Below are 16,287 nucleotides of genomic sequence, written 5' to 3' on the forward strand. Positions count from 1 at the left end.
ATTTGATGTAACACTAACATGTTAATTTATGCTCTGTAAAAGAACAAGATGCTCTGGTAACAAGCAATATGCAGCCTGCACATTTAATGCAGTGCAAGAAGCAAACACTCTCCAAATAACTTTTTTTTGCTAGTTCACACTGCAAAGTTATGGGAGCTGTAGGACTGGAGAGTAAGGAAGTGGTGTGCTATCGCCTGTCAACTGAAATTATTCTAAAGGCTCTAATTTTCTCATCTTAGCATGCTGTTTACTCTGACACTTCTTGCAACATACATCATTTATTTCAATGAGCCCGTTCTTTATTAATGACAACATCTCTTGTAGACCGGAGAATAGGAGGTGTTGGTAACCTTGATCCTTAAACTAGGCTGAAAGGAGAGTGTATTAAATTTAAGACCATTTGTGAGTGTCATAAATGTGCAAATGAGGGGAAAAATGGCTTAGTGTTAAGTCATTGTACATAATATTGTGACATACATATATTTTTCAGAATTAAATGCTTAATGGTATATTGGTATGGCTCATATTTGACTGTACCTCAAGTTTCCACAGTCTCTAATCACAGAAATTAGCAGAAGTTAAAGGGTTCTTCTTCCCTGTTCAACTACAGACCTCTTACAGTTAAACAAAAGTCTAGGACTCACAATTATCTTATGTGTTTTGTCAGATATTGATGGCTGTAATATCAGAAGCTATAAACGTGCTGGTTTTCATTATCAGTGTTATTTTAGAAATATGAAAGGGCGTAAGATTGTCTTACAAAAGAACTTGTCTTCTGATGTTTGGGAACAAATCTAGCTTCTTGCTTTCATTTGAATCTTATCTATTTGGATTTATTGTATATAGAAATTATGAATTTTTTGTATCATGTCTGTATATGCACAGAGTCCTTGTGTTGTTTACACATAAATCCTAATCAACAAAACAAAATTAACTCTCTTATTATTAACATCAGTGCATCAGAGCCCTGCCTGAGATTTTCTGCTTTCACTCAGCTAGTTGGGATGCGGGGTGCAGCCCTTAGACACAGCACAGCAAAAGGATTTTGGAGCTCAAAAACTGGCAGTGTTGCTGCTTGCTACTAGCAGCTTCTCTACCATACAGCACTTTTTTTTTTTGATTGATTTTGCACATTTTATTGAGATCTTTTCTCAAGTTGTCTTTTAGTGCTGGCTCCCCCTGATAACAAAAAAATAATCTGAAACCTGAAGGCAATGGAGGAAGGGGGACAGTTGAGCAGGAAAAGAAAACATTCTGTCAAATGGAGAAAGTTTTAACTAAACCTGTGTACCAGTTGAAGGTTCTGTAAAAAGTTATAAAATTGTATTTTATTAACAGAGAAAGGGAAACATTGGGAGATTTGATGGATTTGGGGTCATAACATTGTGCATTTTGGCACTGCTTTTGCTAGCATAGTGAAAGTCTCAGTAAAAATGGAAGAGACAAGTTAATGAAGGTGGTTTTGCATGCTTCTGTAGTTAAACAGAAACTTCTGGGAATGATAAATTCCTTGCCAGCTCTTGTTCTGGTTTGTTTTTTCCCCCCTCATTGAGTCTGTTAGGGAGGTCATTGTTCTGTCAATAGTTATGTTCTGATTTTAATCAGAGTAAAGCCTCCCCTTCAAAACTTGCCAGGATCTTGCCTGGATTGTGCATGTATTTCTGTTTTGTTTTATTTGTTAAGTAGTTAAGGCTTAACTGGATCCATTCAGACACAATTGCTCCGGTAATTGTTGCCAGCTTTTATTGTGTTTGAGGGAGATCAAGGTGGTCTGCAAGTTATTTGTGTTAACAGGTGTCCTGGTTAAAAAAAAAAGGCTGAATGGTGTCCACCAAAGCAGAGAAAAAGTATAATACAGCTCATCCAATATATCGTTAGATACATATTTGCAAAAATAAAATATTGGGCCACAAATCAGAAAGCGGTATTTCAGAAATCTGTTGATAATTTAGGTCAAATTTATAATATAGATTATATTACTGAAGGGGTCTTGTATTGCTGTTGATGTTACTGCAAGTTGCCTCGGTAATGCAATTTGAAGTAAGATGGCAATATTTAGTTATAAACCAGTGTGTGTAAGTAATACAGGTTGAGTTACAGTTAGTGTGTCTCAGGGTACACCAGTTTCAGTCTTTTCCTCAAGTACTCTCTTCTGCAATGAAAGAGTAAAAGGATGGACAGGAGATGTTCCCAGGTTCCAGCCAACTGAGCAGGGTAAGACTTTTTTGAAAGGTAATTGATCTGCAGACTGAATAAAAACTTGTTCTGGATACAACATAAAGGCAGAAAGGATGCAGATGCTGTGGTGGATTTTGCTGCTGTGTGGCAACTCAGACAATGTCATTTGGAAGCTTGTTGTGAAACACAAACACTGAGCGAGGATTTTTCACAGCCTTTTGTGCTCTCTTTTAAGTTGGAGAATTTATCAATAGGTTGCAAATATGAATAGTTCTTCAGAAAAAAATCAGCTTGGTTTATGCACATCTTAAATGTACAGCTTTGGGAGGTACTGCATAGCATTAACATCTACCATTTTGTCACTGAGCAACTGTCAGGACTTTTGTTATTTAGACTATTTCCTTAAAAAATGTTTTACATTCATCTGAAAATGCCCTTTGTGGATGACACTGAGCTAGTCCAACCGAAGTATTTGCATGTTATCTAGGGAAAAAAAAAATACAGTGGCTGAGAATTTTTAACTTGCTGAATTTTAATAAACTCCATAGTATCTATTGTTGTTCTGCAACTCTGCACTCGTTTTTTTAATGGATTTTGTAGATAGCTCACAGTGTATAATATTGAGTGGAACCATTTGCTTGTTCAGCTCATTGGAAATGGAAGTGCTCCCATTTCTGATACACGTACATAATACGGCTTCATTTTGTGCCCTGTCTTGGGTGCAGTCTCACATAAAACACTCCCTGTGGCCACCTTTGCAGGCAACGTGCACTTCTCATTTATTTTCTCGACGGGTTATTTGTAGCCCAGTGGTTCCCAGGATGTCTCCGGCTGTGAGCTCCCCCTTGCCCACACTGTGGCCTCAGTATAGGTGTGAAAAGTTGGGGATCTCCTAAACTCTTAGGTCCAGGTCTCATTGCTGTAGCTGTCAGCTCGTGTCTGGTGCAGAATCCCATGTGCTTGAATCTTTCTTGATTGCAAGAACACTACTGATATTCAGGAGCCTGGCTTGCATGAAACTGTGGTAATAAGTGAGGCCCGGGTAGGGCATATTCCCAGCTCTGTTATGACCCCGACAAACTGCATCCCACCAGTTGTTGAGATTTTGTTGTTGAGGCAGATGAATTCCTATCTGCCTCCTCCCCACTCCTCCCTGGCTTTGAGCTCTTTTCCTATCCAAGCTTGGCTTCTGGCTGAGTCTTCCACAGCAGAAGTTACAGCTTCATTTCTCTGGCAAATTACTTTTAAATCCTAAGTCAGCAATTAGGGACTGTTGGACTGCCGTGCTTCCCAGTCCCAGTGAGTCATGTTGGCAACCAGCGTTTCATCATCTGCAAATATTTGTGGACTGCTCCGTTTTTTTTTCTGTCATGACATAACGAGCAACCTTTATTGATGTATGTGTATTTGCATAATAAATAAATTCTGCCTTTTTATTTCTTCTTTAAAAAAAAAAAAAGTGTAAGGAATGCCAGGACATGATGCAGTCATCTTCAGCAATCTTTATGAGGACGAGATGTCTCGTGTTGTGGGAATAACTGGATGTCAAGCACACCAAAATCCGCTTGGCTGGGAGGGGTGTTCTTGGAGGGTGTCCGAGGGCAGAGCTGTGTCAGACTGAAATCAGTGGTGTAGCGGGTAGGAACTGAGACCAACGCTATTGCTAATCAAGTATCAGGACTGTGGGTTTTGGAAAGCCCTCGAGAGAAGCTTAGCACTTGGAAAGACTTCACCTCAAACGCTAATCTGGTTTGGAGCCAGGGTAGGCCTGAGGATGGGATCTATCCAACGTGTGGAGGTTGGACTGTGGGGGCAGTTCTGAGACTTGGCATTTGCTGACAAGAAGAGAAGAAAGGGAAAACTTTGAAGCCAAATCAGCTGTATGTAGTTTTAATGTCCTGGAGGGATTTACCTCCTGAACCAAACTCCATGGACATAGGTCAATCTAACGCCAGCATTGGAGTTGGCAGTGGTGTTCAACTGACGGATCCATAGTGCCTTGATGTAGGTGTGTTGGCTGGTTTTTGTTGCTGCTGTCTTCTGAGGTGGTTTTATTTCCTCATCTGGTTCAATGCTGTCCCCTCCACAGCTTGGTTCTCCACTCGGTTGGGCACTGCAGGAGGAGGGAATTGGGAAGGGGAGAGAGGCAGCTGCCTCAGCCAGCTCAAGGTGTACTAACCACTACTGATGGTGGCTTTGTTAATCTTGCCTGTTGGGGTAAAATAAATGTCTTGGCACCCCTGTGACAAGACTCCTTGAAAACCTACCCTCTGATTTGACTAGCAGAGGGAGCTTTATTGTCTGGTGCATTTGAAGTGTGCTTTAAACTATTGAAATTATTGTCAGAAAACTGGTAAAATGTATTAGTTTGCCAATCACGTTTGCAAATAGTTAAGCTCTGCTGCAAAACATGCATTGGCTTAAGTGTTGCAAAATAGTTGTCTTTTTTTTTTTTTTCTGTTTTTTTTATTTATTATCCCTCTCCCCCCCCCAGTCAACTGGGCTATATCTTGGTAGGTACAGAAAGGCAAGAGAGGATCTGCAAGGGGGATGGGATTGCTTAAATATTCCCAGATTCATTTCAGTCAGAGCATGGAAAAAGAACTTAAGACAGTGTAGGCACAAAAGGAAGATACCACAGGCAGACTGAAGCATACAGAGGCAAGACATGGACAAGTCAGGTGAAAATAGAAGTTAATGTGGCCTGAATGAGAACCTGGGAAAGAGTTTTGTCCTCTGGTTGGTATACATATGCTTTTTTTTTTCCTAAACTTGCTGCTACAATAGTTTAAGATTTCATTGTATGCTCATAGGACTCTGTTCTTTTTTCTTTTCATTGTCATAATGTTGCGATAACAGTGTATTTTATTACTTAACTGGAGTGTGAAGCATTATTATTTCATTTTTGGTTCTACTTTGAAGTTAAGTATGTAGGAGAGAATTGCTTTGCATAAATAACTTTGCGTTTAATATTAAAAGCAAATATGACAAAGTGGAAGGTTAAAAATTACAACGTTTCCCACACACTAAGAAATTTTTACTTTTCTGTTATTTTAATGGAAACTGTAAACATAAAGGATTTTCTCTTTCAGACAGCTTACTGCACAATTTAACAAAAAGCCAACATCACAATGCCTTAACTTCTCAATTTTTTTGTGGACTATGTAGAACAATGTTTTTCTAAGTGTTTTTAAATTATTGAAAGCCACAGTTTGAAAGGAAAAAAAGTAGGTATGCTATTCATTATGATGATGCATGGTCTTTGAGTGAACATCTAAGAGTATGGTTTAGGTGTTTTCAGAAATGTCAAATGGCAGGCTGGTTAAATATTAAAGGGAATATTGTAAAGAGAAACCATTTTCCTTTCAGAGGACTGCCTTCATTGGTACCTAAGCTTCTAAAGCCTCCCTGGGTGGTCACTGCTAGCCCAGGGATGGGCATAATGGGATAGGCACAGTGTAAATACAGCTCTAAGGTGCCCCTTGCAGACTTCATACCTGCCTTCTTAAGCAAGGCTGGAGCGTGTGGTGTCTGCAGCCATGCTGTGGTGAGCTGATCCTGGCTGGCAGTGAAGACCCACACAGTCAATTGCTCGCTCCCAGGGGACAGGGCAGAGACAGGAAAAAGCAACAGCAAGGAAACTTGTGGGCCTAGGTAAAGATAGTTTGTTAAGTGAAGAAAAGATTAAGAAAATAACATAACCACTAAACAAGTGATGCAAAACCCAGCTCCCACATGCTAACCTGGAACTACAGTTGTCTACACGAGCTTTTCCAGAGCTGCTACACTGGTAGGGTTTTAGGTAATGGCAGTGAGAAGCATTGTTTTTAGAGAAATCTAACGTTTCTTTGTACTGCATACATTAGTTCTTCCTCAGTCAGATGTTTGCTCCTTTATGCTGTTATAAGTGCTTTGTGCAAGCAGTTATTAAAATGATACCACCGTGTGGTATATTCTGATACACGCAGTATTAAGCATTGGATGCTCTTGAACAGATGTAAAAACAAGAACTTTGTATAGTTCTGAAATTGGTGGTGGTTCTTTAGCATTAAATAAGTCTTAAGGTACTTTGAAATAATGAAAAGCTACTCTAACTTTGTGTTATGAGATTTAAAAACTATCAGGATGATGATGCCTCTGACAGTCTTTGGGGGTTGTTTTCGTTATGCTACTTTTTGTACAAAATTGATTAGGTTGAGCAATTGAGATGACGTATGGATCTTGGTTTTGATAGATTTCCAGAAGAAGCAGCCAGATGATGACTCTACTCCCAGCACAAGCAACAGCCAGACAGATTTGTTCTCTGGAGAAACGAACAGTGACAACAGCAATACCTCTCTAACCACGCAGGCCGCTAACTCCAACCAGCAACTTTTGACAGAACTGAATGTAACTTCACCGAGCAAAGAGGAATGTAAGTGCACAAGTCCACAGTGAGAGCAAGGGAGGCATAAATGTTTTGCTTTGTTCTCCATTTTAGGTTTCACAGACTTCTTTCTGAAAGTAAAGAAGGACCCTTTGAGACCCTTTGCTTCTTTGAGAGCAAAGGGAGAGGTTAGAAGTGATTCACGAAATACAAAGCTGTTGGTTTTAATAGAAGAGCAAATTAAAAGGGGTCACAGGAGTTTCTAACTTCTACAGCTGTCTGAACTGCAACATGCAATTTAATTATGATTTTGAGGTATTCTTATTTTGAGAAATTCTTTCTCACATTGGTAGTAAATTAATATACATGTTCTAGGATAAACAGCAGTATCTTGTGAATTTTGGCTTTAAAACATTTTTAGTGGTTTTTGATCCTTGCAATTGCAAATAGCACTGACTGTAATGCATGTTTGTCTAGATTCCTGCTAGGTCACTTAGATAACTAAGCTTCATGTGGTAATCTGTCTCTTATTTTATGGTCTTTATTGTGCTGTTTCAGGCTAAATTAGCCTTAAGCTAAGCTAAGATGTTAAAAATTAACCAACACATAGTATGATAAAATCATCCTCATTCTAAACTTATGAGTTCAACCTGTATATAATATATTGAGTTTTAAAATCTGCATTCTAACAACTTAAGCTTAAATGTGTCATTTGTAGTTTAATCTTGCTCAAATTGTAGCTTCATTTTAAAATGATTTTTTATGGAGGGAGGGAATCCTTCTTGAGATGAGTTTGCTTGTACATTGTGGCCAGTAGATAGATGTGTTCATTGCAAGAAAAACATACTCATTTAGTATGCTAGACTAAACTAGAGCTGCTGTTATTTCTCTGCTGGAAATAAGAACGCTGACAAAGCAGAAGAACTGAGAGATCTTTGATATGGCACATTTGCTTTCAGTTGTCTTCACTGTTTGTATAGGATGGTTTGAAGCGAATTCCCCAAATATTTATTCTGTTTACAGGTAGATAGGCTTCACATTTATGTTGTTTTTACTTGTGCAGCATGGCTGTGGACAAAGCAGGAAGTGTCATTTTGGGATTGTAGTTGTCTATTAGACTTAAAATAAAATGTTTAATTTTAAATTATGGTTTTCTACCTGTATATGGGAATATTTTCAGAAATAGAGCCCAAAGTAATAGGCACTTTGTGTTGTTTAAGCTGACCTTTCTGATATAAGTTATTTGTAATAAGAGTAATTTGCCATGTAACTCTTGTCTCTCCTTCACATGTACAGTTGCTGCTGACCACCCATCTCTTCCTTCTGTCCAGCGCTTCTTCAGGGGAAACTTGCAGTATGCTGTAAAAACAAAGCCTTATTTTGTCCTTTCAGTAGAATGTTGTGCTTCAGCAACACATTTGAATTTTCACAGGGCAGTGGGGCTCAGCACCTTTGCTGGCTTATGAGCCAAGATCTACTATTTGGCAGCAGAGGTTGCTTCTCCAGTGCTTACTGGGTCAGGTTTTATGAAAATGTGTTCAGTGATGAATTAGATTATGTTCAAGTGTTTTTGTTGTGGCTGAGAAGGACTTGGGGGTAAGTGGGAAGGTGATTACAGGGATGGGAAAGAGGGAGGGAAATAAAATAATGTCCTTCATCCTGGATTGCGCTGTGCTTGTGAACATACACTCAAGGTGATGGATATTAGGCAGCACAGCCTGCAGAGCATTTGAAAATATTACCTATAAAAAAATTCTTTATGACTTCCTGCTGGGGTGATTTTAAGTGAAATACAGTGGAGAGATTTATGTACAGCTTGAGCTCTCTCTGTCTTCTCTCACATCGTCACTACCTCTTTAATGAAGCTTAATATCATTTATCAGAAATAATTATACACTGATGGAGCTCTTCTGATGGATAATGGCCTCAGGGTGGAAGATTCTTTCCTGTAATGAAGAATGCCCAAACTTTAAATGTCTTTTTGATTTTAATTTAAGGGTGTATTTTTTCTGTGCAATATTTATTTATTTTGCAACAAGTTCTATAAAGCATGCACTGCTCTCATTACAGCTGTGTTCTTCAGAGATTGATACTTTGCAGTGCTGTGTGGTTATGTACAGCTACGTGCTGTTCTGCATAGAATTGCACTAATTCACCAGAAATCAATGTACGGGATCATTAAGGTAATCCCTATCAAAGAATGGAAAGATTGGAGTGCTCAGGAAGGCTTCTGTGGTGCACTCAATTTCTCTTTCTTCCCTTTCAAGCTTTTAAGAGTCTCACATCAAGGCATTTCTATAGCAGTTGAGTCCATAGGGTAAACAGATTGAACAGATAAGACAAAGTGAAGGTGGTTTTTTTTGATTATTTGTTTTGTTTCATGTAGCCATTTCCTTTTTAAACACTCAATGGGTGATGAAGGAGAAAAGCTCCTTGGACTGGATTTTACAGGAGTTCACTCTGACAATATGCAAGTATGATCTCTGCCATTTTGTGTTTTGATGTTCCGTGAGGGTTGCACTAAATTCCTGGTAGTGACCTTCCTCCTCCTGCCACCATCGCTTCTGAACAATCACCTACCCAAATGGCTGCTTTCCTGGTTAATCTTTCTCTTGTAGATGGAAGGTAGTTCTCAGTATTACAATTGCAGTCAACAAAAATGTGTTAAAAGTTCACACCTGGTGACAGTGGCACAAGCTTCAGGACATTTTTCCCCCTCTCCTCTCAAGTTTTGGTTTTGTCATTGATTTCAAAAAAAATACTGTTACAGTTTAGGGAAGGAAACCATACTAAGATCATTCTGTTTGTTTTATTTTCCCTATACACTACTCTAGCTGCCTTTTTCCATCTCAAATCATCTTGCCTATCGTATTGTCAGTTGCAATAAGTTTTCTGAAATAAGCTTTTGCAGATAAGGAACATATTGGTATTGCTTTAGTAAGTCTAGATCTGAATGGATTTTAATGATCTGTTTCCTAACAGATAGGAACAAAAATTAGACTGATTTAACTGTGCTTCTTTATATGCAGATACATTTCTCTGTGCTCAAGTTCTGTCTAATTTTTATCTATTCTTATTTTTCTCTTTGGCCTCCTTTCTTCATGTAGGATGTCCAGGCAGAAGTTACTTCAGTGTTAGTCACCATATCAGCTGTTTGCACTGGCAGTGATTTCCTTTTTTTTTTTTATTATTTTTTTATTTTTATTTTTACTGGAAGGGAGACTTGTTTGTTTTCAATAGGGAGGAAAAGGGGAATTTGTCAATGACCTTGTGTTTCTTTCTCTGCCCCCCACCTCCATCGACTAGCACTCTTTAAAAGAAAAAAAAAATAAATCAGCTTGTTAAGGAAGGTTCTATGTATTTTGGTAAAGAAAAGGTCACACTGAATATGGAATAATTTTTGCTTGGTTTCGGGCCTTCATTGCTTTCTTTGGGGATGTCACATTATATTTCTGTCACTGTGTGAGTAGACCCAAAGTTGGTGCTGTGCAGGTTTAAAACTAACTGTGTTGTTATGTGACAGGAGAAATATCAGTTTGAACAACTCCAGCTCTGGCAGCTGGATCAGATTTTAAATTTCAGTAGTTCTTTGCTTCAGCTGACATGATTTTATTTTAATTATCTGCTTAACTCTTCCTGGCCTCCTTGAATTAGCAAGAACCACAATTGAAAAAGGACAAAAAGAATAACTGATGTTTCTAGAACAGTTAAGTGCTCTACGTTTCTACATTGAAGACTTCATAAGAAGATACACAAAGATGTGAGGTATTGCTGTAAAAAAATACATTGGAGATTTCAGCCCAGAAAGAAGGTGGTAATTACTGTTCACACCTTACCTCTGTGTGCTGAATTTTAGAAGCCTAAATGTGATTTTCAGGACTGAATGTCTGTAAATTTTCTTTAGTTATTATATAGCCTCCAAGATTTAAACTGTTGCATGTCAAGCAAAGCATTTACAACACCATTAATTTATCTCAAATGTTTAAATGCACAATTTGCAAGTCGAATTGAAAGAATGCTTTGAAACATTGTTGATTTTATTAAGCATTTCTGTGTGCTGCAAACACTGAGTTACACTCAATTATGAAGTTATTTTGCCAGATTTACTTTGTGTACATAAAGGGTACTACATTTGAGATGTAGATGCACCAGGCTTCCGTAAAAGATCTTTGGCTGAAAGGTGAGAGATTGTTTTTTCTACTGTACCTATTGGATGTTTATCCTCTGAATTTCATGGCTTGTTGAAGCATGACTGTGTAAAAAGCAATACAGGCTACAGTACTAGAAAAGTAATGATATTTTTCTGTCTTATGAGTAATAATAATAATATAAAAAAATCCTCTGTCAGTTTTTTCAACATAACCTCATGAAAATCGGATAAACAAGCAAATCCTTTTTTTCCCCTCTGTTGAATAGCCTGTTCTCTGACACCATGCAAAAGGTTTCTACCAACTTAAAACTACTTTACAGCTTTTGTATTTTTGTTTGGGCTTGTCAGGGGAGTCAACGATGTCAACTTTCACATGCACGCTCTCAAAATACGAAGTATTATATGAAATAGTTTGAGTTCTTATTGTGATATACTTAATTGTCTTTTGTGCCTTTTAAATGAGAACAGTGATTTTTTGAAATGACAGTTGCTCATAGATTCCATGCATTGTATGCATTTAAAATAGCCTGGCTTTGAGAATTCACTTGTTCATTGCGATACAAGTCATTTCTGCGGGTTTTTTTTGCCTTTTGTCTAATTCTGGCTGCAGGGAAATTCTTCAGGCTCATATTTGAAAGTTATGTGTGTGCCCGCTTTTATAATGCATTGAATGTATAAACAAACCAAGCTAGCAGTCTCTCTTTTTCTCTTGGTTGTTATAGATGGTTGTTGAAATTAATTTGTTTTGCTGCTAACCTGATTTATTCAGATACCAATTTGTAGGGATTTTTTTCTGATACAAAAGAATGCAGTACCTGCTGACATTATGCTGGGCTACAAAACTAACATGCCTGACCCACATTATTTAATACTGCAATTAAACTTGTAACCTCACATAACGAACAAAGCTACTGCTAGATGATGGTGATGATGAGTAATTCTGATTTTCCTTATAAACTCAGAAGATCGTTACGTGTTCCTTGTTCTTGTACTCAATTTTGTGTCTTGTATCAGAGCAAAAGAAAACTCACACCTCTAGTATAGAATATGTGTCTGGCTGTAGTTTGATATCACAGTCATTTGGCATCTGTATACCACAAGAACTAGCTGTTTTCTCAGTTGTTGTTTTTTTTGTTTTTTTTTTTTAATTTATTCTAAAGTCACATAATGGTAGATGTTCTTCATCTTAAGAGTTTTTAAACATACTGTGTATGAAGATCCTTTTGGTGCTGTTTAATGTTAAATTAACAGAACTTCAATTTTTCATTTGATTTATCATCAAACCTGGATTTTTTTTTGAGTATTTATCGCAAAGTACACTTTTTTAAAAGTATTTATTCAAACCAACTTTCTACAAGAATGCTTTGAAATATAGAACTGTTCTGAGCTTGATGCTATTGGAGTTTTGCTTTGAGAAATGCAGCTAGTATTAGGTACCCATGCAGAACATACAGGCAGCTAGAAATCTGAAAGAAAAAAAAATGTCTGGTAGAAGTGTTGCCGTTTTCATTAATTCATGATTGAGGATCTTTGTCTAAGTTTTAATCTAATCTTTACAGTCCCAGTTTCATCTAAAGAACATTTCTGGTTGCTCTTATGGCTTAAGCATATAAACTGGAGAGGTCTGGCATGTAGATTTATGAAATGAACACTTCTTTCCACGTCTGTGGCATGATAATTTTGAAACATAATGAAGACCAGCAGAGTAGTACCACTGTTAATTGTTCAGTCTGATTTATAGTCACTTCACACTGCAGAGCAGACAGTGTATCCTAGGGTCCCATTTATTAAAGTGAAAGGACCTCATGGAATGTGAAACAGAAACACAGTCATATAATAAAAATGTGGGCTAGAGCAGCACAGCTATCAAGGTTATATAAAAATTATTTCTAATAATGTAACTTAACTGCCAGTTTCAAAAGCCCGTTTTTGCACTTCAAATTACAGCTATAAAGTGGGAAAGTATCATGTCTACTTTACAAACGGGGAAACTGAGGAAAAGCAGGTAACAGAGTCAGACAATGTTAGGGAATAAAGTGGAATCTGAATCCTGCCAGTTTACTTCATTACAGTTGTTAAATGTAACTGGACTGCTTTGCTACTACTGGTTTTGTTTCTTTCTCAAAAAGCCATTTGTATATAAAAATCCATAAAAGTAAATAATGGCAGATTTGTACAACTAGATTTTTAGAAGCTTATATTTGTATGTGATTAGATATATAATCCTCTTACCTGTTTTAGTAATGATGTGACATAAATTACCATGCAGTTTACATGTTCTACAGCAGATAAGTAGTTAAATGTTGTAAAATTCTCTTGCTTTTATTTCCTTAAAGGCTATTCTGTCTGTGCAGACTGAATTTCAAGATTTACATTCCCGTTTATGTATTTGTGTTTGCAATCAATGTCTGTTTTCAAACTCAATTGTGTAGATTAATTAGATTATGTCTCTACCAATTCAGCAAATGCAAATGCACAGCTAATTTACTGGTTTGGACGGGTTTCCAAAGTTGTGTTCTTTCCCATGTTGTGTATAGCCATAACATTCCTCTCTGTCATGGCTACAACGCTGCTGTCCAAGGATATTCAGCCCTTATATGATTACCCTTTTCCTGCCTGTTACATACACAGAGCTGGTCTACTATTTCTGAGGAGGAAGAACCATCACAGTACTGAAGGCTCAAAGCAGCAATCAAGTGTGTTTTTGCCACTGCGAACAAATCTTACTAAGCTTCAGGCTCTGTAACTTATTTTCCACTTTCATTCATTATCTGGCTTACAGATTTTGTGTTATCTATAATTGTTTCAATGTGTTATTGTACTCTTAGGCTTTGTACTCTTGTATAAGCACGGCTTCACTCCATTCTGCATCTCTTCCTCCGGTTAATAGGTGCTGTTCCGAGTGCTGTACTTTGCAGTGCTATTCTAAGACACCTGGCTCAAATATTCTGGGTTCAAAGAGAGGTTACCCTAGGACTTTGCTCTTTCCTGCATAGGAAAGTCTGACTCAATGAAGTCACTCTGCTTTACAGAAACTCCAGAAATGGGGAAATAACAAGTTACCATGACTCAGGCCGTGTCCTGCAAGATCGGTGCTACTTGGCAATCATTAGTCTTTCAGGAGGAGAGATGGTCAATACAGAAAAACATTCAGAAAGTCAATTTAAACATAAATAAAAAATTATACTAGTTAATAGTATTAACACATATATAGAAATACAAGTAATAAAGAATAAAATTTTACTACTTAAGAGATGTTCCGGAGAAAATGGCTTTGAAATGTTTACTTATTTATTGAGCTGCACAGTTCTTAGTAATTTGATAACCTTTTTTTCCCAATTGATGTATAAAGTTTGTCATAAGAATCTAGTGGTATCAGAAATCAAACACATAGCAGCTACATTAACAAGACCTTTTATATGTATTACAGTGTTCAAAGTAAAGGATCTTGTATTGTCTGTTCCTAACTCTGCTTTTCAACTTGCAGACTTGGTGATGCTTACAATTATTTCTTTAGTATTTTTGCATTTTTAATGTTTGGTTCTTGGAATTAGATTATGGCTGGGCAGCAGCTGCTTTTGTTTGGAAAGGGAGTTGCAAATGTCAGAAGGCACACACTGGGAAAAAAAAAAACGGAACAGAAGCTATTGTTTAATCTGTTAGTTGGATATAGAATAGCAAGATATCTTTATTCTTCTATTTTAATCTCTTGCTTGTACTGAGAAAATATAGTAGCCTGTACAGCCCTGTGGGTTATGTTAGAAGCTGGACGTGTGGCCTTTTGCTGTGCACTGAAGTGTTTTGTGTATCACAGTCAAATTCCCTGGAAACAATTATTTTCAGGAACAATGGTATAGATATTTCCTGAATCATGCTAAGTAATAAGCCTACCTTTATGTATAGCAAAGAAGAACTGGTGCTCTACTGTATCTGACTTTGCTTTGCTCTCATGCAGAATTTTTATCAAAACTATGGAAAATGTGCTGCTGTTTCCAATAATATGTCTGTATTGGATGTTATGTATACCAAAAAATTCAATATAATGACTTCCATGAAGAATTACACAGTCAGGCCCATGCTACGTAGTATTGAATTATGCATGACATTTTTAATGATGGAACAAAAACAATAGCAGAAGGGAGGACAGGAAGCCTTCACTGGTTATTAGGCAGTGTGCGTGCCTACTGTCATTAGGCATGTATGTGCATGCAAATCCCCAAATATTCTTTGTTGAAACCTTAATGTTGTGCTATACAAATCAAAGCTCTATGAAGGTAATACCTAATGAGAGAAGATTAAATAAAACAAAAACTCTAATGCAGAGAAGTGCAGAATAGATACAAACTCATTGTACTTTAGGGACTGAAAAGTACAAAAATCTTATATTTAGTCAGATGCTGAAAATATAAACTAATGGAAATAATTATTGTACAGTAATTGCAAAGATCAGTCTTAATGGAGAGTCGATGGTGATGGTGCCTGCCAATGCCTATTCAGTGAAACTGGAGGAATGTAACTAAGTAATTAAAGAAGAGCTGTTGCATCTTAAGAGGTAGCTGTGGTCAAAGCTCAGTTCATTGAAATCCCATATCCTGTTGTATATTTTGTGTGTATGCAACCACTGTATACTTGATCTTTAGAAGTTGAGACTGACTTAACGAATGGGCAGTGCATTTTTCAGCATGAATATCCAAAAGGTTCCAATAGATAATATGGTAAATAATTTTTTCCAATAGAAAATTTGGCATTGTTGCACTCACTATTGATACGGGAAACAGAAACGCATCTTTGCTTCCCAGATGCACCTAATCCTAGAGTAGGCCTTTTTTTGAGCCTTTTGCGGTAGTATTGCTAGCATAGATCGATCTGATACTTCCATTTTTTTACATTCTAGAAGAATTCTGGAAGAAGATATGTTACAAACACTGGTTTGAGCTTATTTGACCGCTTCTAATGGTTACAAAGCTTGGCAATGCTGTCAGGCCTGGAATGGGCACCAGCATGGTGATACCAGGGTGCTTGCTCCATCTGTCCTGGATGTTTTCCTGTTGGCCGGGGAAGGCATCCAGCCCATGCCTCCCAGTCCTCTGGACAGCAACAGCAGTTTGGCTCTTCTTGTATGCTAAGACAATAGGTTTGGTTTATTATATCATTTCTCACAAAACCATCTTTCGAAACCTGAAAAATCCAGCCACCCCTTACAACACTGGCTGTAACTTCTCTCAGCTGCTTATGTAGGTGTCTGTCACATGCAGCATATTTCTTTTGTCGCCTTCGGTAGTTCTCTGTCCTGTTTGGTTAGCAGAACCCCAGGCCAGGCCCTAATCCATGGCCTAGTGTCTGCCTGCAGGCTGAACCCTCACCAGGTTGCCTTTGTAACCATCACTTTAAAGATTATCTCTTGTGTGATTACAAGATGCTGTATGTTGCCAGTGGGATTCTTTTTTTTTTTGTTTTGGAAGAACAAAAAAAACTCAGGAAGCTTATCAGTCTTTCTCTGAAAAACTGCAATTGTAAAACTAGTGAGATCTTTGCTCCCAAATGCATTTAATTTAAATCAAATGCATCAAATTAATTTCCTCACCTCTTTCCC

General features: G+C 37.5%; 1 protein-coding gene across 1 annotated transcript in view; it reads left to right on the forward strand.

Moving 5' to 3' along the window:
* The window catches only part of ZFAND3 (zinc finger AN1-type containing 3), a 134,859-nt gene that overhangs the window by 82,867 nt on the left and 35,705 nt on the right, over window positions 1–16,287 (forward strand). Inside the window, exon 4 of the mRNA XM_082757946.1 lies at window positions 6,413–6,592. Within this exon, the coding sequence (XP_082614072.1) occupies window positions 6,413–6,592 (180 nt within the window). The remainder of the gene's footprint in view (window positions 1–6,412; window positions 6,593–16,287) is intronic.

Source organism: Aythya marila, assembly GCF_965140915.1.
Source record: "Aythya marila genome assembly, chromosome: 3".
NCBI classification, from domain to species: domain Eukaryota; kingdom Metazoa; phylum Chordata; class Aves; order Anseriformes; family Anatidae; genus Aythya; species Aythya marila.